This window comes from Symphodus melops (genome assembly GCF_947650265.1).
Source record: "Symphodus melops genome assembly, chromosome: 18".
Lineage (NCBI taxonomy): Eukaryota > Metazoa > Chordata > Actinopteri > Labriformes > Labridae > Symphodus > Symphodus melops.
The window spans coordinates 15,842,217-15,867,482 of NC_136708.1; the positions used below are offsets into that span (position 1 = coordinate 15,842,217).

The window sequence follows — 25,266 nt, forward strand, 5'->3', positions numbered from 1 at the left end:
TCATTTTCAAAACAATTTATTGTACATTAAAAATGTGTAAAACAATCATCACCTTTATCATCTCATAAACGTTGGAACTCAAAACTGTTCATACATCTGCCTTGAAGTTTGTTGAAGTCTGAAATAGCACTTACAGCATTTTTGTTTTCATGTTACATTTCGCAAGCTATTTGGATGCTAACTAACTGACCCAAGTTATAATTCTGAAAGACTAATATAAAAAGAAAACAAGATAAGTGGGTGCTGAAAATTGCAGCTCGTACCTGACAGTCATGTTTTGTTCTTTAATATACTGTAAAAGTATTTCAACCATATTTTAGATTTATTTTGCAAATAACTTTATACAAAAAAAAAAATGTTAAAAGTAACAACAGTAACACATCTTGATAACATTATTCAATCTTATTTTTTTAGAAATCTGCATCCAGAGTGAATTCACAATCCATCATGTTCGACATCACTCCAAATCTCTGATACTCTCCAACTCGTTTCTCGAAGAAGTTCGTTTTCCCCTCTAGTGAAATAGATTCCATGAAGTCAAATGGATTTTCTGCTTGGTAAACCTTGGATGAAGGGAGAGTAACAAATATTATGACACACATGTTGACCACTTTTACAAACAGAAAACTAGAGTAAAACCCACATATCTTGTGCTTAGTGGTACAAACATAAAATGTACCTGGTAAATAGTTAAGTCCTAGCCATTAGAGTCCAATTTACTGTATAATGAGACTTGAATTCTTCTCAACCCAGGGGTCATTCACTTTAACCCAACAGCTACCATTACTGTTCTTATATCTATTTTCAGATCATTTAAATTACCTTAGACAGGCTACAATCCTCAAAGGCAGGTTCTCTCTCTGATTTACAACTTTACCCACTGTCTTATCTCTCTCTAAAAGGCAATATAGGCCAAAATATACACATATTTTACCTTAGCCAGTCCAAGGTCATTGAGAAGCCTGTCAGCCACAAACTCAATATACTGCTTCATCAGACAACAATTGATTCCAATGAGATTCACTGGTAAGGCCTCAGTCAAAAACTCCTGCAACACCAAACATTTGTGTTAATATACAGTTCCACATCTGTTATGGTCTGCCCAGATTTTGGCAGAAAAATGACAAGTGACTGTTAAGCCACAACTGATATAATTGCAGGCAATATTGAAAAAAATAACCAATTCTAAACAGTATCCTCCATAAATGGCTGACCTGCTCAATGCTAACAGCTTTGGTGATGATGTCCTTCACACGGTCCTCTGACGGCTTCTTCAACAGATAGCTGTACAGCAGGCAGGCAAAGTTACAGTGCAAGCCCTGTAACAAGAAACACATCCATATACATGTTAAAATAATGGATACTTGTAGAATAGACATTAACCATGCTTAACGGTATATGGAAGTTTTGACTACAAAAAAAAACAACCATAAAAAATATAAAATTAATACGTCTACTAATTTTAACCATTTGAGGAATGATGTGATTGTGGAGTATAAAAAAGCCCACCATGTAGTTGCAGGGCCATGCAAAATTGTGTTAGTTGACTAAGGCAGACTAAGGAAAAGGATCTGCCCTCACACTTTCTTAAATGGCACAAGAAGTTTTAAATGATCACATTTCGACCAAAAGACTTCTTAGGGTGATCATCTTTAAAATTATTTAAAATAAATAAATAAATGAACAATAAGGTTCAATACTGAGTAGAGAATTGTTGAAAAGTCTTTGCATTGCAACAAAAATGACCAAAATCAAAGGCTTTGACAAATCCTTCCTACCATTGGATGGACAGGTATTACAAAAGGAGCTCTATTTGACAGATTAAACAACATATTATTTTGTCTTTTAATATATCTCACCTCATCCCTGCTTATCAGCTCATTGGAGTAGGTAAGGCCTGGCATTAGTCCTCTCTTCTTCAGCCAATAGATGGCAGCAAATGAGCCAGAGAAGAAGATGCCTTCCACTGCTGCGAAAGCCACAAGTCGCTCTCCTGAGAGAATAAAGTGTAAAATCTTTGTTCAATAATAGGTAATAGTAAGACTCGTCTACGTGAGGAGCTTTCACTATTAGGGGATCAACACTATCAAGCTTTATCTCCCTTACCAAACGTGGATTTGCTGTCATTTATCCACTGGAGGGCCCAGTCTGCTTTTCTCTTCACACACTGCATTGTCTCAACAGCGTTAAATAAGTATTCCCTGCAACACAAAAGAAGAATAAACACAATATAACCATCACTATACATCCAGCATCAGCATTAAAAGACACATTGCATATGAGAAGTATCCAGTAACTTGCACTTGTTTTAGAGACTCGACTGTGAATTGAACTAGATGTACTTAATGTTTTAGGAGAGCATGAATTAAACTTAACTGGTCAAAAAAAAAAATTCAAATAAAGATCAAAAAAGGGACTCAAACAATGGAAGGCTTGTTAAGATAGTTACATAAATGGAGCAAACATGTAAAACAAAACAAAAAAACATTTAGTTCATATACTTTTTGAAAAGCAGGTTGGCACAAAGTGAGTAAAGCTGTTGTCTTCAAAGTAACGGCAGCTGGGAATGCAACAGACATCACCACAAGGTTCTGTTGGTGTAGCCTGTGAGAGCAGGTGCTAGTCTTACAACTTTGTCATATCTTCAGAAGATTACATTTCTCTGTATGTGGTTATACAGTTACTCCAAAGGCCCTGAGGCAGAAGGATATGGTTGGCTTTATCATATCATTTCAATTCATAGCAAGTGTATAAAACCAATTTTATGTATCTGACTTGTTGATATTTATTCTGAATTTAACTGTTTCACGTAACAGTTATCGTACCCTGCTGTTGTTCATTAAACCGGGGATTCTCAAACTTTTGTAGAACATGGATCCCTTTCAGATGAGAAATTTTTCCATGGACCCCCTAATTATCATAATGTTGATAAGCACATATTGGTGCGACGTATTCATGTACTATGGAATACTTTGCCACAGTAGAATTAGGCGACATTCATACTTTTCAAATAATTTGTTTTATAAACTTTGAGAAAATGTTGGCCACGAGGTTTTTTTTTTCAGAATCAGAATTAATATATTGGCACAACACTAAAGTGGGTGGGAGTATTGGACAAAATAACTAATTTTATGCATTCCCAATTTGTGGTGCAAGTCACAATTTTTTGTAAATTATTCCACGGACCCCACTTTGAGAACCACTGCATTAAACCACAAAAATAAAATGAGACCCTGTGCATCACAAGTTAAGACTGGACTGGACCATATACACTACATATCTTACACACCAACCTTTCCTTAAGGTCCCTGATGTAAGTGTTGATAAGCATGCTGTACATCTCTGAGTGAACTGTCTCAATAAGGATCTGAAAGCTGTAGAAGGAGCGTGCTTCAGGGACCTGCACCTCCTGGCAAAACCTTTGCACCTGTTAGATGAGACAGAAACACACAAAGATTCAACCCCAAATTCAATTGAAACGTGACTTTGGTTGTAATAATTGAAAAACATATATTATGTTATATGTTTTGGCAGCTGGAAAGTTTGCCAGGTTGAAAGTGAACCCTCTTACCAGGTTCTCGTTGACAATGCCATCACTTGCAGCAAAGAAGGCAAGTATGTGGGAGATGAAGTGTTTCTCCTCAGGTTTTAAACGGTCCCAGTGTGCCAAGTCTTTGGAAAGATCAACCTGAAAAATCAAACATCAAAATACACATAAACTCATTTAGATACAATCGACTACATTTTATCAATACAACTAAATCGTTCATCTTTACTATGTATCTGTGCGTCTTAAATGCCACGTGTTTATTAGATTAATCCAGCAAGATTCAGATCATCTCTTTGAAAGTGAAACAGGCACCTACTTCCTCCACGGTCCAGAATGAGGCTTGAGCCTGCTTGTACATCTTCCAGATGTCGTGGTACTGGATTGGGAAGATTACAAACCGTCTGGAGTTTTCTCGGAGCAAAGGTTCCTCCTCCGTAGCAGATCCATTTGCGCAGTCTTGCTCTTTATCTTTCAAGCCATTCTGAAAAAGAAAAAAAAAGCAAGAGCCCCAAGAAGTCAAGATTAAGAACATAAGCAAACACATATACCAAATATTTATTAAAGTCGAAATAGTTTGCTAATTTCTACTCAGAATTTTGCTTCGACAGTGAAACTGTACCTTTAAAAATAAAACTAGGCCACTGCGCATGCTCAGTATCGCATGGTATCCAAAACAAAGGATATATCCCAATTAAATGTCCCTTTAAGGTGATTTAAATGCGTATAAAAGCTCCTCTCTTACTGTCATTTTCTTCGTCTACAACCAACTTTACAATAAAGGTTTTTGTATTGTTATTGCTTTCATTTTCTTCAGGCTTTAACGTCGTCACCCGACAGTTAACTTACTTAACATTACACATTTAAATCATCTATACTGACACTTAACGTTTACTCTGATATACACATGCTTTTGTGTAAGATAAGTATTAATACCTATATTATCTAGAAAAAAGGGTGACTTGCTAATAAATAACAGCGAGGATACTTATCGACGTGATGCTAGCGTTACAACATATAAAGCTGCTTACCGTATCATTCAGGCTAACACATTGCACATCTATTTTCAGTACATCCATTTTTTGAGACTTTCTTCACAGTCGATGTCATCGAGTTTGAATCTTCTCTCTGCTCCGCTGTGTCATAATAACCTTGCAATGTGAGTGCAGCTGCAGCTTTGCTGGTTGGGTTAAACAGACCACAGATGGTGTAGCGCCCCCTAGTGCTCATACAAGGGAAATGTTTGATTACAAAACCTCACATTCTTTCTGGTAAGATGACTAACTTTGGAAATTACAACGATTAGCCTACACATAAAGCTCCCACTCTCTATCTTCATCTTGATATCAGTCACTCCAAATGCAGTCTTGGTCATAAAGAAAGTGAGTAAAGAAGAGGAACAAAAATAACTTACTCAAGATTAATTGACAGGTTTATTTGACAGGAATGTGTTGTATTATATGACATCTCTAGCACAGAGGACATGCTTACAGTTGCATTGTAAACATGGAGGAATTTACATTTCCCAGCATGACAATGATATAAATTCAAAGCTGGATGTCAATGTGTGAAAGTTAAGATATCTAAACTGTTACACTGGTATGTTGTGTATCCCCAACCGGAAAACATCGTTCGTGCAGGCCCACGCACAGTTCTGGGACTTGAGCATAAACACCTGGTGAAAGGCCATTGGTGGATCATCATCGACCTATAATAGAGACAAGAGAGTATGAGACGGCAAAACTTTTTGCAACAACAATCAGATTTAGCAGGTGTACATTGTTTAAGAAAGAAAAGTAGGTTGCAATTGAAAAATGTTCAAGGTTTTATATCTGTGGATCTACTTTGTGTACCACATATCAAGATTAGTGGGTAACAGGAAATGTCTGGCTTAGTTTCTGGGTATCAAAAAGCTATAAGGGTAACCAGTACCAAGTGGCACCAGCTCCGGGCTACATAAAAATGTGGCCCAGTCAAAATGTCATTTCTACTTTAGAACAGAGTTTATGCACTACTAAGATTTAGCTGAGATAGTTTCAATGTAGGCAGAAGTTACACCTTACATCTTAAACCTAGTAGCTGTAATGTCATTAGCAAAATATGGTGGTCATGTTTATCGCTTTGAGAGGTGAAAAACACTTTGCAGACCAAATTGGAGAATGTTTTATTAGCGTCAGCAGAGCGTTCTCCAAAAGAGGGTATGTCCCTCAGAAACGTATGATGACTTTTCTTATTTCCCCCTGAGAAGAGAAAATCGAATCTGTCCAACAACAGAGTACTGTTAAATCACTTTGTGTTGTAGTTAAATAATTTACCACTTGGCATCACTGTTGTCATCTGCACTAGCTGTGTAGCCTAATCATAATGCTTCTTCATATTTTTTACAAACATTTTTGGTTTTTCAGCAGTTAAGTCTACTTTCAGACGCAAGACTGTAACAAACACTGCCTTTACAAAAATGCTCGTCACTGATTGGTTACATCATTTATTAGTTTGGACGTTACATCCTACAAGTTCATATGAATCATACGTCTCTGAGGTGTGACCAAACAATGATGACTCCAGTGACAAACTAACTAGTGGACACTTAGGGTTTAGACTAGAGTGAACTTTATATAATAACTTAAGACCCAACTAACACAAAGCCAGAGCAACAGACCATTGCCTCTAACATGTTCACTTCAAAAAAATTTAAACATTCACTGCCTTATAAGGTCAGTGGTAAAACTAAAATCAAATGGCAGGATTGTGACAGGTTAAGTACAATTCATGTTTTTATAGGTGAGCTCAATCATTTGGTAGTGACAGCTTTAGACTGATAACACACAATGACAGCTACATTTGGTTTTCTTTGGTTTCTTTTATTGGTTTCCGTGCACCACATATTTATAGCAGTTGGTTCGTTACCCAACCTCCTTTAGAGGGAAAAAAAGGGATTTAAAAAAAATGCATCAATCAAAAAACTCAATCCATTCACTTATAATACTTAGCACAAGGGCAGAGTAAAAATATTGATTCATAAGTGCATTGCCATATATTCCCCCCCCATTCATTATCGGTTCGGAAAATCCTGAAGTCCATTTTTCCATTGTAATGAAGCCCAATGGAAATGACTGCATTTCATCTTCTTTATTGACACTTGCGCTGTCATTCTAGCCAATGTTAATCTATTTTATACTGAGTTCTTTCTTCAGATGTGTTGTTGCCATTAATGAATTACACACACACTGGAATGGACAATGACTTTACACAGCCTGTTGACACCGGGTAACACAACCAAAAAAAAAAATGGAATGATTTTATTTTTTACTAGCTTACCTGTAACTGTCCAAAGACCATGATGAGGATACAACTGTCTATTGTGGGTTGGAAGTCCTGTTTTGTGATAATATGCTTAATACGCTTGAATGGCAGCCCCTGTGTAATCAGAACAAGAGTTCAAAATGAATATACATCAGAACACATTGTTTTGTCTTTTTATTTTTTTTTGTGGTAAACCCAGGACACCAGAAAAGGTTTGAAGAGTGACAATGACAACAGAAACTGACAAGTGTGCACATTTCATCATGCCACCCGTCTAGTCTACCCAGAAATGACTGTTTTATGTCAAATCACAGTCGGATAAAAAACAATGCACACATCCATACTAAAAGATGTTTGACTCTCAACTATACTTACAGCTAGTTTAGCAGCAATGGCTTCTCTCCCTTGAAAAGGTGCTCCTTCCCATGTCAAACAGGCCTCAGGAGACTAAAAACAAACAAACATTAAATGCATATGTACCTTTAAAAACACAAAACAAAACATGGTTTCAAATAGAGCTGAAACGATTCCTCGAATAATTCGAATTTTCGCTGCCTCGAGGCTTCGTTAAGTTGTTTTTTTTGCGTCATCAAAACTTTGGTATGAGTATAAAACACGTTTAATGTAGCTGCAGTTACCTGCTCCTCTCTCTTACACACAGACACTTCAGCGCTAACACACACACACGAGCGCGGCGTGCCCCTTTTAACTTTTAGTCAGCACACAGTTGATCCGTGATCCATACGACCCAGTCGGGAACACGTGATCCGGTCAAACGGTCGGCTTTTCTCCGTTCACTCTCTCCGTGTTTGCAGCTAACATAACGATAGCAACGTCCTCTCACAGTCTGTCATAGACGTATGTCTATGGTCTCTGTAGTCTGTGAGCGCGCTGCAGGAGCAGACAGAGATACACTTTTAACAATATACAGGCTGATTATATGAAAAGTCTAATGTCTTCAAAGCTAAATCAAGACAGAACTTGTTTGCGGAATAATAATTTAGCAAATATATATTTAAAGTTTCTCAAATTTCCTTATCTGACATAATGATTGATTCGGTGATTGATTCAACAGAACATAATGCTTTCTCAATTAAATGTACTGTAACAGATGTGTAGGCTACACAAAACACTATTTGCTATTTCAGCCATTAAAACGTGTTTGGCCTGTATTTTTCATCTACCTGCCGCCTTGACCAGTGAATCAGTAAGTGAATTTGGGACCCTGTCAGTAATATGGTGAGCATCATCAGCAGCTGTAGAGCAGAGGTGGTTGGCTGTAACAAGCAGGTTTGTAGGGACGACCAGAGACGAGTTAAACCTTAATTAAGCAAAAGTATGATTTATTCGATTACTCGATTAATCGACGGGATATTCGATAGAATACTCGATTACTAAAATATTCGATAGCTGCAGCTCTAGTTTCAAAGCATTCACAACAATGAGTGTCAAATATGTATAATAGTCATTATGCTTGTAGGTATGGACATCACATGATGATGTCGATTTTTAACTTTAACTTTATCAGAGCTGGAAATAGTTAAATGAACACTTGACAAACGTACATATAGGTTACCCAACTCCATCCTGTTGGTATTGTCAAACTGGTTGTAATACGCCTGCACAAAGCCTTCTCCAATCTTCTGCCATATTTCTTTCTCTCCAGCCATTTTTTGAAGCGTTGGATCTGTAAGAAGAGACGAGTGTGGTCATGAGCAGTCAGTCAGAATTCACAGTGGATTGAAGGCTCTTCAATAGTCTTGTTCTAGTAGCTTCTTCAAGCAAAAAAACAGATTTTTCTAATAGGTTAAACAATAATAACAATAAAAACAGACGATAGATAAAGAGCTGGAAACACTGTTCGTTTATGTTATAGATATTTTAATTTCTAGTGTTCTCCGTTGGTTTCTAGTGTTCAGTCCGTATATTTGAACATTGTTTTCTGAACCTTTATTAACTGTGTATGATGTTAGCGGAGGCTACACGGAAAACAGCTTCTGCTGGATCACAAGTTAAAACCGACCCAGTCTGAGACTTTTTTACAGGTAAACTAATGCAGCCCTCGTTATATAGAAACTATCAATAAACCATTTCTACAGCAGGAGCCGCCGTCCTAACTTATCCTATACAAAACTTTCAGCTAGCATTAGCTCACTCTGGCTTCTTCTGTACATCATTGTATCATGGTGAACACCGACTAATCATAACCATTGTAGCATTTAGTAATGTTTAGCACGTTTTTGCTGGTAAGCATTTGACTAAAAATAATTTCTGGATTATGTCTGTAAAAGAAAAAAAGTGCTTACTTTTCAATCCGCAGACAAACCAGCGTGGAGACAGACTCAGTACAGTCGAGGATGTTGCTGTTCCCGCTGCCTTCCGACCTTCTTCTTCTTCTATTGAATTTGATGGCAGTAGACATCCACAGGCGTTGCATCATCGCCATCTACTGGACAATCAAACCTTCTTCTTGTCCGGGTCAGCGTCTTAATATTTACAGTGTCTTAATATTTACAGTCTATGGTGTGTGCGGAGATCTCCATCCAAATAAAGATGAAGTTTCACTTCAGGTGCCCCTGTGAATTATTTCTAATATACATATATGACTAGTTCTTAAATTTAGAAAAAGGAACTGAATCCCTGGTTAACAATTCGTCAAATATATTCGGATGCGCAAAATGTCAAGTGCACATAAAAACACAATGCTGCTTTATGTGTCACTTAACACTTGATTGTAACAAGTTATCTGTAGACAGACTTAATGCTTAATTGTAATGTTCACAAAGAATTGACTTGAATATACATAGCCATCAATGAGTGTCAGAGGCTTCTTGTCATTCTGACAGGAATTTAGTGTTTTCATTCTTGCTTTGGGAGTGAGTAGACATTTTTCATAGGCTGACAACTTTCCCTCTTTGTTGAATAAATTAACAGACAAGCAGTATGTTATCTTAAAATAATTTGCTAAAAAAATATATATACCTATTTACATTTCAAACAAATACTCCTTATTCCAAATGTACTTATTGAAGTGGTTTATGTTTATATACCAGAGACCAGCAAAACAGTCGCTCTCTGTGAAAATGTAAGAGCTTTACAGGAAATGTTTCCAACATAACATTGTAATTTCATCTCTGTAAAAAAATTAATCCCAAACTTACTTTTAATACATGTTGAAATTTAATTCCCTAATGAATTTTGATAACCTCTCTGGGTTCCTGCTTGCGTTCGAGGTATGATTCATTTAGGATGTCTCATGCTGGATGAACAAAGGTCAAATGATTCGGTCCTTTTTCTGTCCAAAGTAAAGACTCCTATGAATTCTTTAGCTTCGTCTTAAACCACATCAGCACCCCCATTAGATGAGCGAAGAACCATGGCTTTTTTGGTGCACTGACAAAAACATCAACAAAAATGTATCTCAATTAAACCTTTAATTGTTGTATTAAAAACATAAATTATCCTGTAAATGAAAAATTTGTTTTTAAAACTACTTTGGCAAATAATCAAATAATTAATCACAGCTGTGACCATTGTTGTTGTTTTTTTGATGGGTGAGGGCATCGTCACATTTCAAAGGTACAGTTGTCTCCAAAGGACGACATCCAAGGGAACAAAACTCTACCACAACTCCCGCCTTAGGCCAAACTTGAATTCATCACAGTCTCTCTAAGCAAGATAGCTCATCTATCGTGTGCTTTGTTAAAAAAAAGGTGCTATCAAAGTGCCATGAGGCAACTCTTACCCATAACCTGTAACGTAAGGCTATTAGAAAAAAGTGAATCTTTTAAAATGGAAGACATTAAATGCTTGATGGGATGAAATCTATTTTGTTTAGGGAGAGTGCTGAGACATTAAAAATACATATTAATGCAAGAACAGCGTGCAGGTCTTTACAAATACAATTTACAGGAATGTTATTTATAAAAAAAAAAAAAAAAAAAAGCCGGGTTACCTTCATGTGGTACATCTATAGATCTCCAGAGCTCTTTCTTGCCTACCTTCTTTACAGTGTCCTATAGGCATATTGGATGACTTTTAACCCCCCCCCCACCGGCATGTCAGAAATCCATCAGCTGACATTGTTTTCTTCAAACATTGTGTAAAGAGAAAACTAAGATCCATTTAGGCACTTTTTTTTAAATCATTTTGCTACAGTTCAGTGCTTTCTTGTTGCTGTCAGTAAAATGACACTCAAAATGCAGAATGTCATGATACACGTCACATCCAGTTACTTGTTCATAAAGGCTACTATTGCTTATTTGAGGCCACTGCACCAATAGCTCCTTATTCAATGGATGGCAGTAAAAGTTCTCTCTACAACCCAACAGGCCTCTGAGGTTAGAACCGAGTTATGTGTTAAATGCTCCCGTGTGTCACTGCTCTGGCTGTGATGGGAAATAATCATCTGTTCGGAACACGCTGGGAATTTCTTGACGTTGATGCGGTGCTGGTCTTCTTGGGCTGGATGGTTTCTGTTCATGAACAAACAAAAGTACATCTCAATTAACCAATAACACAGTCAAGAGCAGAATTACAGAAATGTTGAGAAAGATTTAAAGAAAATATTGGAAACGTTTTTTTCTGTTTAATGTCTCCACTGGTTGGTTCAGGTTTGTTGATTTAAAAAAAAAAAAACTCAACCTCAAAGGTTGATCAAAACAGAAAATAAAAAGCATTAAAAGTACATGAAGGAGCTCTCACATTTAGGAACCCTGGTACACTCATTGTGCGAAGGATTTTCTTGAAAGCACCCGGCAGTGTTCCTAGCTCTCCTTCTGCCTGCGTGACCTGTTCCTCCATCGCATTGACATTGGAGCCAACCATCTTTACGAAAGCCTACAGGCAAAGCAAGAATCATACAGCAAAAGCTGATAAAATTGAGATTCTATGAAGCATTGGTGAGACAAATTAAATGCCAGACAGTTAAACGTCAAACAATTATAAATGTCAACGACTTCAAAAGCTCATGCATTTGGATATTTGTGAAGAAAATAATATTTGATAATTCTTATAAGGGAGGCAAATAATTGATTTTTAAAGGTGTTCGATACAAACAACATTCAGGAAAAAGTAATAATTAAAGCAAAAAATATAATTCATAAGGAGAAAATGTACTTAATTAAACAAGTACAAGAAAAAATTGGAAAAAATAGCTCACATTTTGAGTACTACAAAATTATGGTCTTGGTTTAAAGACCAGTCTCGAGACCATTTTTTGAAGGTCTCGCCTTGGAATCAAAAGAATTTTCACTCTGTCTTGTTGGGCAGACTCCAGGTTTGAAAACATTGGTGCCTTGCTCAAGGGCAGTGCTCCAGCATCCAATCCCATTTTTTTTTTCTCCATAACATGAACTGAACTGACGACCCTCTGGTTTCCAAGTTAAGTGACAATTCCGCACAGACTGAGTTACTGCTGACCTAATTAGCTTCTTTCAATCGATAGATTAGAATATGACCTTCTTTTCATCTGAACACCCACACCACATTACAGTATGTTAAATTTATGGTTAGTTTCTGTAGTTTGCAGTCGAAAAATGTGTCTTATAAAAACCATCAAACTGATTTTCTGTATATATAGTAGAAACCTTTTTAAATGTGTCTAAGTATGATGACTTACCTCTAACTTATCAATTCTTCTGTATATTTGTCTCATTTCTTCAGACTTCTGTTGAATTTGAGGTAGATTTTCATTTACTATCTGGGAAGTATCGGTACGGATCTACAATAAAAACAAATGATTAAACAAACATGCTAAAGTTCCATAAAAATCAGATGTGGTTCATGCATATTCATTCACAGTCAAAGCATGACTTAACTCACCATGTCCAGCATTCCTACAAACTCATCCACCCTGGTCAGCATTTCTTCTAAGCTCTTCTCCAAGCACAGGATCTAGAAACAATATTACAGGAGAAGGCTGTGAAATGATCGCAAACGTTAACTATGTAGAAACCAAAGCTACATCACATGAACAAAACAGACCAAGTCTGGTGACCCTTTATATTCACTTCAAATTCAAGCCCACATCGTCATTTAATGCTGTAACTCTACTAAATTGTGTTAGCAAGAGAAACCAGAGTATAAATACAGGGTCCTTTGTCTGCCCAGTCAGCCAACTAGCTAGCTAAGCTTCTTCCCAAACTGCCTGGAATCACACATTTCCACTTAATATTAACTCAGAGCCTGGTTCAATCTGTTTCAATTAGTACTGAAAACTCTCTCCCAGGTTTCCTCTCTTAAATGGGACATATTATGAAAAACCCACTTTTACTGGGTTTTTGAACATTTATTTGGGTAACATGAGTGTCTATCATCCCACAAAATTTTAAATAAACCCACCCAGTCCTTTGTTTGTGGTCTGCCTTAGTCTTGCTACACAGAAAATTACTCAGTTTGTGACATCACAAGTTGTAAGGGGTGGGGGTGGGGTCATTGCATTTAAAAAGACACACACCCCAAAATGAAGCGTTCTGCGAGAAATGGTTTATATAGGCTCACAAACCTCCTCTGTTGCTTGATTCATGTTATATTTTGACCAAAGCACAGTACAGATGTTTCATTTAGAGCATAGGGGGCTGTTTAAAAAGATGGGTATAACATGTCCCCTTTAAAGAGAACCAGTGGAGTTCCCCTTAATACACGGTTTATGTTTTGTAATTTGCTGCAGCTTCTTTCGCGGGCAATACATTTTAATTAAAAAAATGCCAGTAAACTGACGAGTGACTAAAAAAACCCACCATAGACTGTAAAAAAGAAGATTATTTACAGTCTATGATAAATACAAACCCTCGGACTAGGACTTAAACCTGTACAGAACCAGTGGCAAGGGACCAATCAAGTTACGACTTCAGTGTCGCTTAGCAACCGCTCTACTTAGTCGTTGGTCACAGCTGCATTGCTCGTTGGCTTTAAAGATTTATAAGCCAAGACCACTGCAGAGATATACAGCCGTATATGTAGCTACACATTTCTAATAAACGAAGAGCTGGCGTTTCGTTAACTAATCTAGCTAGTAGGTAACGTTATGTGAGAGTTGGAGGCGCGTTTGCGTAAAGCACCTCAGCACACACCTCCTCTCCAGCTGTAGCCCTGATGTAGGCCGAGTAGCTGAAGGCGGTGTGTCTCAGGATTTCGTCGTCCTGCTCGGGGTAGTGCTGGTCAGATGTCCCAGGATCTGCTGATTCGTCGTGGCTCGGGCTTTGAGGGATCACGTTAGCGGCTGCGCCAAAGCTCGGGCTCTCCGACACGGTACCGCTGCTGAGGATTTCGCTCACCATGGACAGACTGCTCGCACTTTGGGACACAATGCCGCTATCTCTGCTAATCTCAGCACTGGACTCCTCCAGGGGAGACAGTAGTCCAACTCTGTCCACACGATGAAGGTCCATGTCTGTCGCCCGTCTTTCTGAACCACTGCCGTGTTTTGCCCTGTCAAATGACTGGGTCACGTGTGTTGTGCTGTCTATGGCGACTCATGTGGGCCAAACCAGTGTAATGCGCAATAAAGCGTTGATCACTTCATGTCCATTTTTAATTTTAACCCTAGTTTATTATTTACATGTACACAATTAATCTACGACTAAATAAAAACTCACATTAATTGTCCCTTAAGAAAATTAAAATTATATATACCACAAACACTGTGATAAACCACTGCAGTATATCATTACAATAAAATAGCTTAGTCAACACCTTGTAGCATCTGAAAGGACAGAATAGTCGTTATTTGAAACAAATAGGAAATGAAAAAAAAAAACACGAAGCGGATTCTGATCATTTGGTTAAACAATGTCAGTATTCAAAGGCGTGAATTGACTTTAAAAAAAAAGTTAGATAAAAGTAAGTACCATAAAAGACAATGCAAATGCCAGTAGCCTACATTAATGAGACATTTTTTAAAGACAGGCTACATGTCTCAAGAGTCTCGGCCAGCAGATGGCAGCCAGGATAACTTCATTGCAAGACTTGAGCTGTCTTGTCATGGATGTTGCAGGCGCATGCATTTTTGTTTAAATAGTTTATCTCATCTGTCATCATAAACAATATGCAAACCAAAGACTTGATCTGCAGATTCTAAAACAAGTATTTGTACACGGTCAGGTCAAAAACTCAAATGGTTAGCATCAAATGGGCGATCTCTAAGAATTTTTGACGTTATATTTTAGCTTTATTTTTAAATGAGAGATCAGTCTGTCTACACTTTAAGATAAAATATATAAAAAAAACTAATAACACATCTGAATCACGTGGGTGAAATGACTTTAACTCTCGTAATCGTAATCTAATCAACTGCAGTTCTTCAAAAACACCCATATCTGCTGATCAGTGTTACAGACCAGCTAAAGTAAGCCAGTTTGGTTGTCAGTGATCTATTAGCTGTTTGAGTACTCCGGCGCCTTGAGTAAACACAGCAGACAAACATTCATTAGCAGGGAGGTGAGAGGAGTTAGCTGCTGCTGGCCTCTGACCCAGGACAGAGATGCATTCCTGCTGCAAGACCATGTTAGATATATTGGCAGTCGAGGATGATCGTGATTAGAATAGTAATTTTCTGTAATTAATAATTTCAAATAGCAGCAGAATGGCAATAGTATTTTCCAAAAGAAGACCCACACCCTGCACAATGTTTTGTGGTTGTGCATTCCTTGTGTACAAATGCTGCAGTTTGTGAAGAAACTGGGATGTCAGCCTCCGCCTTACTTGTTCCATTTGCTGACTGTGAGCATCTGACTTTTGGTTCTAAAGGGGTAGAACAAAGACTTTAATCTTTGTGTTGTTTTAATAGTGTCCTCCTACAACCCAATCCAGCTGACCGAGGAGTTACTGAAATGTATTTTAAGTCTTTATCCAGCAATTTCGTTTCAAGAAAGAAAGTTTATTTGAGAAGACCCACGTCAACTTCAAGTATTCTGAGTTTTCAAAATATAACCCCTTATGATTAAATATAAGGATTTAAATTGAAGCTTAACTCAAACTAAGTGATAAACTCTGATTCTTCTGTGCAATCATTTCTTTAACTTTAACATTTTCTGACTTAAGCCACCTCATTTTTAGATTTTCAATCTTTACTTGTCACTTTATATATCAGACTACTTACAGTTCAAAACACAAACATTATTCTAATTGGTAGAAAAACTTTTGCACATCAATTTCCATAAACAGGTGCATAGCAGCAACCTGCAGTCTTGAAAAATGAAGCCAATGCGAAAGTGCAACATTTTCCAGTTTCTTGAGCAGCTGCTTGAGGTTAGCTCCAGGAGCCCTTGAAGTCACAAACAGACATTAAAAAAAATACTGTTTATAGTAGCCCCCTGCCATAACAGATGGCTGACGTCACTCAGGCTTTCAGTCCATTAATATTTTAGTCTATGGTAGGAGAGCAATGTGTTTCAATAAGTTTGCCGGATGAAGGTCTAGTCCCGAAACATTGCCAATAAATGTTTGTTTGCAATTTAGAAAGTGTGCAGAAGTTTACTTTCAAGTTTTTGCTAATTGGTAAAAAAAATAAACCAAACAAACAATAAAAGCTACAACTGCACAAAAACAGAGGTAGCATATTTGATTGCTAAAATATATATAAATATATTTTAAATAATCTATTTTCCAAATTCACAAAAAGTACAATACTAGTGGTTATCCAAATAATATGTCTGAGCATCAGCTTCTTTAAATAAAAAAACAACCCCAAAACAAAACACTTTAGCATAGGGACCTTAGCATAAATGTATCAAAGTAAATGTCACTTTTTTAGTTTGAAAAATCGTGAGAATAATTTATTGGAACAGATACAGGTAATTTGATCACAATCATCAATTCATAAAAGAACTCTAAAAAAAACATCATACTCTACACAGCATTTAGAATATAAGAAATATAGATTTACTCTTTAAAAATGTCCACAAGCAAACCCCCAGTTGGTCCCAGTTATAAGAATGAAAAGGATCATAATAAAAGTGGTCACTAAGAAAAGATATCAGACTGTAGGCACATTCAGAACTCTTAACATACAGTGGACTCGCCTAAAAACGGTTTGTTCTAATGCTTAGTACAAACAAACATACACATTTTTTCATTTAAGACAAATTTAAAAAAAACACAAGAAATATACAAATTACATCTTCCTTGTTTCCTGGTTTGTAACTTCCTGTTATAAATCATCTTGTAAAAGCAAACACAAGTTATAACAATCGAATCTTACAAAACACAGTCATGCTCATCATATGGCCTGGTGTTCCAGTTTAAGTCTCTGAGCGGTTGGGATGTTTCTGTCCATCTGTGTTTGTGTGTATTTCTTTTTATTTTTTTTGTATTATAGGGTAATGACGGTGCCGTCTTCCTCAACCCCTCCCCTGGGCAGTGCCAGACTGTGCCGTGGGTCAGTTTTCATGGAGCTGAGGATTTTATGTAGGCTGCCATTGCTGTGACGCAGTGCTGGGTTGCTACTGTAATGTGGAGGCTGTACGTGGTGATGACGCTGCTGGGACTGTTGTTGGTTAAGGTTCAGGTCTCTGTGGAGCTGGTAGCTGAGGCTGCTGTGTTGGTGGTGGTGGTTGGACCCTCCGTTGAGGCTGGGCTGGGAGTGGAAGGAGGCGGTGGAGACCACCGATGAAGGACGCGTGGGAGGGCTCGGTGGTGCTGCTGGATTTTGAGCCGTCGATTGCGTCTGTTGGTGTGTGCGGGACGCAGTAGACGCCAGGGAAGCGTTGGACCTCTGGGATGGCCTCTTGAGGCTACTCTCGATGACGATGTCCGTCTCCTCGTCACTCTCCAGGTCGTCATGGTAACTGTGTGCTCCGGTTGACGTCACCCCTACTGTAGCGATGGACAAACTTGGGTAACCTGTTGACCCGCTGCTGTCAGATGATTGTCCCGAACTTCCAGAGATCCTGCTGCTGCGTACCACGTTATTTCTCTGGTTCACTGGCTTCACCGTCACGATCAGATTATGGCTGTTGGCAATCATCATATCTGTCACCTGATCTAAGGACTTTCCTGTAACCTCAATGCCGTTAACCTCCAGCACCTCATCGTTAACCGCCAGCAGCCCGGTGCTCTCCGCCAACCCTCCAGGCACCATCCGAGAAATAAAGATGCCAGGAACTTTCTCCAGCCCGTGTGGCGTCACCCGCACACTGGTTCCGTCTCGAATGTAGAAGCCAAGGGGTTTGTCCGAGCCGTGGCGATACAGTCGGACGCGGCGGTGAGATTCAGGCAGGATGTCCACGTCAATGATAGAGGAGACGGGCCGGAAGTCCTGTGGCATCCCGATGCGAATGTGCGGTCGTTTTCTGTTGACATCATTGTTGCGCAGAGCGACCACCGCCTTCTTCCTACGTGTGATTGTGTTTGTACCAAAGTTGGCATAGTCGACCTCTTCTGCAAAGGAAACACAAGGAGACAAAAAGAAAGTGTTAGAGAAGTTTGCAGGCAACACAGGTGAAAAAAACATATACTATTTGCCATGTGAACTTTGTCTTCAGATGGCGAAGGCAACAGGTGAGAAATGGAAAGAAAGTTTCTTAAAGGAGGAATCATTAACCCCCTTATTCACATTTTTAAACAGTCCCTAGTGGTAAACGAAACATTTGTGCTGTGTTTTGGTCCAAATTTAACCAGAAGAGGTTTGGGACCCTGTATTAACCAGTGTGTCTCTTTAAATTACATCTTTAAATAAGACCACCTGCACTACAAACTAAAAACCTTTTGTTTAAACTTTGCACACTTAAAAAGACCTTTCCTTTAAACGACCTGCTTATCATTGGCACATAACCGTGTTTATAACCTAAGCTTTAAACAAAGCTGCTTCACTCTACAGCCAATTATAAATATTAAGTTATTACTAACTAAATTAAACAGAATGCTATTTTTTCATCTGGATTCACAAACTGCTAATTCCTAGTTTTGTCTCCAAGCACATCTCTGTATGAAGTGCTGAGTGTGCAGAGCATTCCTGCCTGTTCTCACAGAGGTGACCCGCCCTTCTGCTACCAGCCAGCAGCTGCAGGGATTCTCAACATGTGTGCATTAACGCACCAAGTACATAAACTCATCCATACACGTTCTGCAGTACAAACATCTAACTCAAAATATATAATATATACAAATAATTCATCATGCTTCCTAACATTTTAAAGCCAACATCCCTCCATTAGCCAAAAAAAGAGATAACATAACGAACAAAGAACGAGCTGCGAGGGAAGATCAGTTTGTTAATAGCATGATGTTTCCAACTGGAGATTTACTCCAATCAATAAGACAATGAAAACCTTCATAGAAGACTAGATAATCCACCCACTGAGACAGGGGCTTCTTTGGAACAACACACATCTGCTGCCTAGCGTGCACAAGTACAGTACATCCTGAAAAAAAAAAGTTGATAAAACAAAGGAGACGATGATGGAGGCCTTGTAGGAGTGGCATGAAAAACAAATGGTTGAAAAAGAAATGCTTAAATGCCTTCGTTGAGTTGTGACAGTGTGGGAGAGAGGACTCATAAAGATTATGTGCTCCATGATGGAAAAATAAGAACACGATTGTTGTCTAATCTCTCCTTTTCAGGCAGACAGGAAATCTGGACACGACAAAGCCTGATGGGACAGGAAGTGAGGATCCCCCCAGGCGAGAGACATCAGCTCCTGCATGTTTCATGGCAACAGGAATGAATAATCTTTTGCCCTTCTGCTCGGGACACCTGCTTTATGAAATGATTGTGGATGAGCACTCTGTAATCTTTGGCCTCATCTTCAAAGGAGAAGGAGAGATATCTGAAATAAATATGCCTTGTCAGAGCGGAGCCAGCTGGCCATAGTCGTCCCTCCGGCCTCACAGGAGTGTGGACCTCTACCACGTGACTCCCTATGCAATGCTGACTCATCATTAATGTATGTTTCTCTCTCTCTCTCTCTCTCTCTCTCCCCTTCTCCTCATGCTGAGCAGAATGTGGACTAATCAGCAGTGTGGAGAAAAAGAAGCCATTTTTTCTGATGTCAGCAGTGACACAGACCTCACTCTCAGGGGGATTTGGTGATAAGGGGAAAATAAAAATGATAAATGTGTTAGTGAAATCGTAGATTGACGCCTCCTGGCACAGCATGAAATACTGTTTTCAAGTACTCACATACTGAGGCCAAACATCTCTGCCAAGAGTACATTGCACGAGATGGAGAAATAGCCTCAAAAATGCTTTTTAGCAACTTTTACTGCATTGAAATTACTTCTTTAATTTGACATTTATAAGCAGAAGCCTCTGCATATCATCAGAATTGAAAGTGCATGCTATCCTTCAGTTTATGTGCATGCAGCGGCAGGAGCTGATTTGAGTGAATCCAGACGAGGCATTTCAGGGCTGGAATTTCTTGCCACAAGTGCAAGTCTCCTCTGATGGGAAACACGTTTAAAAAGGGATCGCTGCTGAGGCTCAATGTTGTAACAACCTCCTCAATCCACACCTTCACCTCCATCTGAAACCAACGCACATCACCAGTGGATTTAGTGGGACAGATCCTCTTTTGGTCAGAATTCACAGATGACAACTATAATTATGTTTTCTGTTTGAAATGTCTCATAGCTGCCTTTCAAATCCCTCAATAAGTACACATTGTTGCAATCTGCTTCAAGAAAGGTACAAATAGAGAAGGCATGCGGTGTGTTTGATTTGTTCTACGGGTGAGTCAAAAGAAGTAGACTCACATTGAATGTGATTAGAGTCTCGAACCAACAGAAGAAATGAGTCCACGCTTTAAATTAAAGTTAGAAAAATCGTTTCTTAACAACAGAAGGTCAAAGATGACTTCAAGGAGGCGAAGTCATTATGGGCTATCAGGTGTTTTAGATCTGCAGTTCACACATGCACACAAACCCAACACAGACACACAATCACATTCAGAGCTAAAGTACACAAGAACTTTCCAGCTGATCTCACAAGGGTTATGGTAACAACTCCTGACAAACCTAATCCCTGCTTCACCGAAGCATCATGGGTAAGCTGAAGTGAACTCGTTAATCAAAGAGTGTCGGGCCGCTGCCAGTCGTTTCAGGCTAAACGGCAACTCAGATCAAAGCCTATTAGAAAAGCTTTGTACCTCAATTAGCTGTGGCTCAATACTTCCACAATGCTATTTACGATTAGATGTAATTTGTAGATCACAGCATGGAAAATAAGAAAGGCAATTTAGGAGACGCACAACCTAAGCACACAGAGAAAACACGCACATACCAGATGGCTGCAGTTACCCATAACTGGTTTGTACTACACTTAAGGTCAAGGGATTCCACTCAAAACACGGCTAATAGGAAGGCTAAATGCTGACAGGGATGGAACTTTTTCTCCCCACTTAAACATCTGTGGGAAAGAGTATGAGGAATCTTAGAGCTTCATCACAGCAGGTGGAAATATGGCTTCTGGGTCCCCTCTGCTATCTACTGTCTGCATGAGTCTGCACATGTGTGCATGACACTTGGGGGAATGTAGTGTCACGATGGAGTTAGCAATATCTCCTAACAGGTTGAGGAGTTGCAGAACTTTAAGGCACGCAGGGTGGGCCTCCTTTAAACCAGAGCAACTTCCTTTTTCAAATTGTCCGGGATACTGTTCAGCAATGCTTCAGTGATGGATTGCATTACTTTTTCCGCACACATACTTAGTGATCATTTAAATGAAAAGGAGTCCCATAATATATGCATGCTGTTTAATATTGCTGCGTAAGGGAAGCAGACCAATTAGAAGCCAGCTTACACCTCATGCTGTTCTTTGTGCTTACAAAGCAAAGGGGAGCAAAGGAAAAACGGTCTTTGTTCCAGTGTAGCGGACCTCTAGTTAACCAGAGCTGTGAGGAGAAGGCCTTTTTAAGTCCTACTGCTTTTCCACCGTCTCCCATAAAAAACAGGAATCTAAAGAGTTTTATGATCAGCCATTAGGGCCCCTCTGCACACTTGTTCCTGGCAGGTCTTCTTACATTCTCCACTGACTCAACAACTCAACTGTAAACAGAAGCTGAAGAGACGATGGAACCAAAACAGAAACACAGATCTGTTTGGACAAAGTGAAATCCCTCCGATGTTTTGGTAGTTTTACGTGTGAGAAAAACAGAAATGATTTTAGAAATTTATATAATGTCTTTTGTGTTTCTGCCCCTCTGGAAGAATGTATGTAAAAAAGTGGATTAAAACATTTAAACTCTTGACCCTGGCTTTACACAAGTGAATGTGCAATGCTGCAGCCACAACCTCAATTCTACGCTTTTGGTTCCCCTCAGTTGCAACATAATAACTCAGCTGAACTCCAGACTAATAGTGTTTGAAGAGGTGTCAGGGGCCCGCTTAATGTGTGATATTTCACACTGGGCTTTGTGAGAGTAGGCACGTTATATTAAGTTCTTTTGGTATACCTATCCTGGCAAAGACAACTTAAGGAGGACAGAACAAAACAACTAGAGAGGCTTCAATCAGTGCCGGTCTTGTTACGGTGTTTTATGCGCAATGCTAGTATATGTCCACGTACTGTGCCTGCATGTCACAACACATGAACATGTTAAATTGTATAGATTCAAGCTTGGTGGACAGTAAATGGAGAAACAATCTGCTCTGATTGGCTGGGGTACAGCCCACTCATCTGACGCAATGTGTAAATAAACAGTTTATTTTGTTGCCATTCAACAACTTTAGTGTCCAAAAGTAATTTGTTTTGTACTATGCCAAAGTTCAAACTTGAAATCATGAGTGGGAGTCTTTGTATTATGTGTAGGTGAGACTTGGGGTAGAGGTGACAACATCAACACCATGCTAACCGTTTTAACAATGGCCCCCTTTAGGGGTCTGACCCCCTGGTTATGATATTTTCACCCAGTGACACAGGCATTAACAGCCCAGCTGAGGAACTTCCAAACATACACTGCTTGCAGACTATCCTTCTCCTAAGCAATAGAACCAAATACAGAGGCTAAAGTGGAGCATGAAATAAATCTACACTACATGAGATGGATAATGACTGAGAGCCTAATGCTACATGCTATATGTAGCATCTTGAGCACAAATTGTCAAATTATTAATGTTCCATGAAAACATGGATGTCCAGATAAGATACAAACAGAGAAATGTACAATGATGTACTGATGTTGAAAATGTCTGATAAACTTAAAAGGGATAGTTCAACTTGTTTACTTCCAAAAGCAAAAAAGAAGATTGACAGCCAGCAGCTGCTTAGCTTAGCTTTAGGAAAAAAGGAGAAGGAGCTAGCCGGACTCAGTCTAAGTGTTACAAGAAAATCTGTTGTAAACCTATAGAGCCAGAGGAAAATATTTAACATGATATATCTCTCATTTCAGCATGTTATATTTCCAGATTCTACTTATGACATCACCATGTGTGCTGTTTCTTTCCTGTTTTCTGTCTTACTGCTTATAGCTTAGCTTTTTGTCCAGTAGTTGCAACATCTTGTTTACTGCACAGACATAACAAGCAACAGCATAACAATCTTATCAAGTCTCTAGAAAGACATTGAATGTCTCAAAATGTTGATTTTTTTTCCCTGGACAGAATCATGGGTTTATATACAGTTTGACAAAATCGCCTTATTTATAAGCTAAGACTGTTATTTAACAAAGTATTGAAGTCCTTGAATTTTACCGGAAAAAAAATATTAAGTGGTTTGTTACTGTATACTAAAAGTACAGCACATGACCTCTGGTCCGTTGGTGTGTCTGCTGCCGGCTACAGTCCATCTATGCTAGAGACATTCCTGCACCCCGACAACCCCCCCAGCCCCCATCATGGTTTTCATCCGAGCGTGACAAAGTGCTTAGTGACAGCAGAGACCATAATCACTGCAGAGAGCGAGGGACGAGGCGCGCAGAGAGAATGGTGAATAGTGCTCGACCCTGCTGCCTTTTGCATTAGGTCACTGGATGTGGTGGCAGTGGGCTCCATTCTTGGGCCCCACAGACACACATACACATTCACACAGCTGGAAGCCCCCTCACTTTTTCGCCAACAGGAATATGGCACGAAGTAGAACGAGATGAAACAGCACATGACAGAACACAGCCATGCAAGATGAAACCAGACAGTAGAGTACAATGCAGTACAGCAAGCGTGTTTCCTTTAGCCACATTTGCATTTTTTTGGACAGTTTGCATTAGAAAAGACAGGATTTAATGGAATGCAGTGGGTTTTGTGTTACTCTCTCCCCCAAAGCATTGGCTTACAAAAAGTTGGTTTTCTTGTCTTTAGTGGTTTCACACAACACATCCAAGTACAGCAAAACCAGTTAAATAGCAAATTTCTACATTCCTCTCCTATGTAAATAAGCTGCACAAAATATTAAAAACAGCCCAAACAGACTTCTCTGCTTCATTTTTTGAGTTTCCAGGACAACCTCTGCATTTGTTTGTCTACATAGGTGCATGTGGGACGTACAGACATGAACGTAAGGAACGAACCAAAACAATCAGTATTCTTAGACGTCTCTTCTCTTCCCCAATGGACACAGCCGGAAAGTCTATCTGTGTGTTTAGGGGCCGACTGCTGCCAAGACGTTCAGCTAACACTAACATGGAAAAAAATTCCAGACCGAAAAAAAAGACAACATTTTCTTTTTCTTTTTTAACATGCTAACATTTTTCACATTCTTGCAGGGGTGGTTGAGGCAGGGCCTGGGTGGAAATTTGGAGAAGCTTGATAAACCTTTGAGGATATAAATGGAGGAAAGATTGAACTTACAGTCTGCAGTTGAAATGGTAAATGGTTTACCTGTCCTGTACCTTTAAATAACTTTAATGTTGATACACATACATGCACATACAGTTACTTTTCAGTTTAGTGAACACCTGGTCTTTATTATATATCAACGTTTTTGACTAATACATTTGGTGTATAGATCTCTAATTACACAACAAAAAATATCGGTATCAGATCTTTTCTCCCCAACACTGATATCGACCGCAAAAAAATCCCATATTAGTCAGGCTATAAATCAGACTATTTTTTTCGACTGACATGTTGGTAGAGTTATCCTGATGGCAGTATTGGTATCAGCCCCAGAATAACTCGAAGGTTATGCAGCTGCACTCTGTTTGTAGTTTCTATTTTTTATCATTTAGGACATTTTCATTTGACATTTTAGGATATTAACGTCTAGAAACTGGGAGGAGAAAAAAAAGACAAAGCACTTGATTAAACAACCTAAGACTCAGGTGAAACTATGTGTAAGAGAATAAGAAGATAATACAAAACTTTTCCTCAACAGGAATCGTGTTCAAAAACATATGCATGCAACTATGTGCTGAGTTGCACCCCCTCCATTCCTCCCCATCCCTGCACTCATTTCAGCGGCAGTTACAGCAGCGCACACAGGGGCCGGGGCTGCACATCTGGGACAAGTTAAACCAAGCTGCCTTGTCTGCTACGCTCTGGCATGG

The 25,266-nt window shown here is 39.0% G+C and overlaps 4 protein-coding genes across 5 annotated transcripts in view; all 4 read right to left on the reverse strand.

The window, feature by feature from the left end:
* rrm2b (ribonucleotide reductase M2 b) lies at positions 1-4,777 on the reverse strand. Its single transcript, XM_079367707.1, has 9 exons — positions 4,579-4,777; positions 3,867-4,031; positions 3,572-3,688; positions 3,294-3,427; positions 2,107-2,201; positions 1,860-1,993; positions 1,215-1,319; positions 935-1,048; positions 1-563 (listed from the first exon to the last, which is right to left on the reverse strand). Exons 1-9 carry the CDS (start codon positions 4,624-4,626, stop codon positions 411-413), a joined length of 1,065 nt encoding a protein of 354 aa, XP_079223833.1. The 5' UTR covers positions 4,627-4,777; the 3' UTR covers positions 1-410.
* Positions 4,778-4,961: 184 nt separating this feature from the next.
* LOC306839178 (nuclear transport factor 2-like) lies at positions 4,962-9,257 on the reverse strand. Its single transcript, XM_079367720.1, has 5 exons — positions 9,157-9,257; positions 8,416-8,537; positions 7,226-7,297; positions 6,866-6,964; positions 4,962-5,255 (listed from the first exon to the last, which is right to left on the reverse strand). The coding sequence occupies exons 2-5, from the start codon at positions 8,518-8,520 to the stop codon at positions 5,139-5,141; spliced, it is 393 nt and encodes a 130-aa protein (XP_079223846.1). The 5' UTR covers positions 8,521-8,537; positions 9,157-9,257; the 3' UTR covers positions 4,962-5,138.
* Positions 9,258-10,267: 1,010 nt separating this feature from the next.
* On the reverse strand, positions 10,268-14,363 carry bloc1s4 (biogenesis of lysosomal organelles complex-1, subunit 4, cappuccino). 2 transcript variants are annotated; one of them, XM_079368927.1, is made up of 5 exons: positions 13,912-14,363; positions 12,674-12,745; positions 12,471-12,572; positions 11,555-11,689; positions 10,268-11,325 (listed from the first exon to the last, which is right to left on the reverse strand). In XM_079368927.1, exons 1-5 carry the CDS (start codon positions 14,239-14,241, stop codon positions 11,227-11,229), a joined length of 738 nt encoding a protein of 245 aa, XP_079225053.1. In that variant the 5' UTR covers positions 14,242-14,363; the 3' UTR covers positions 10,268-11,226. The 2 variants fall into 2 exon arrangements, with proteins under 2 accessions (XP_079225053.1, XP_079225054.1); XM_079368928.1 differs by having other exon boundaries at positions 13,924-14,362.
* A 2,250-nt stretch (positions 14,364-16,613) lies between these two features.
* Positions 16,614-25,266, reverse strand: part of pard6gb (par-6 family cell polarity regulator gamma b) — a 30,646-nt gene continuing 21,993 nt past the window's right edge. Inside the window, exon 3 of the mRNA XM_079367704.1 lies at positions 16,614-18,229. Coding sequence (XP_079223830.1) covers positions 17,163-18,229 — 1,067 coding nt within the window. The 3' untranslated portion in view covers positions 16,614-17,162. The remainder of the gene's footprint in view (positions 18,230-25,266) is intronic.

Coding starts and splice junctions, on each gene's coding strand:
- rrm2b (XM_079367707.1), bottom strand. CDS start 4,626: ATGGATGTACTGAAAATAGATGTGCAATGTGTTAGCCTGAATGATACG. Junction 3,689..3,866: donor CATTCTGGACCGTGGAGGAA/GTAGGTGCCTGT, acceptor TTGATTTTTCAG/GTTGATCTTTCCAAAGACTT. Junction 2,202..3,293: donor ATCAGGGACCTTAAGGAAAG/GTTGGTGTGTAA, acceptor TTTGTGTTGCAG/GGAATACTTATTTAACGCTG.
- LOC306839178 (XM_079367720.1), bottom strand. CDS start 8,520: ATGGCTGGAGAGAAAGAAATATGGCAGAAGATTGGAGAAGGCTTTGTG. Junction 6,965..7,225: donor CCATTGCTGCTAAACTAGCT/GTAAGTATAGTT, acceptor CTGATTACACAG/GGGCTGCCATTCAAGCGTAT. Junction 5,256..6,865: donor TGGTCTTTGGACAGTTACAG/GTAAGCTAGTAA, acceptor TCTCTATTATAG/GTCGATGATGATCCACCAAT.
- bloc1s4 (XM_079368927.1), bottom strand. CDS start 14,241: ATGGACCTTCATCGTGTGGACAGAGTTGGACTACTGTCTCCCCTGGAG. Junction 12,746..13,911: donor GAGAGGAGGTGTGTGCTGAG/GTGCTTTACGCA, acceptor TATTGTTTCTAG/ATCCTGTGCTTGGAGAAGAG. Junction 11,326..11,554: donor GTGTACCAGGGTTCCTAAAT/GTGAGAGCTCCT, acceptor GTTCATGAACAG/AAACCATCCAGCCCAAGAAG.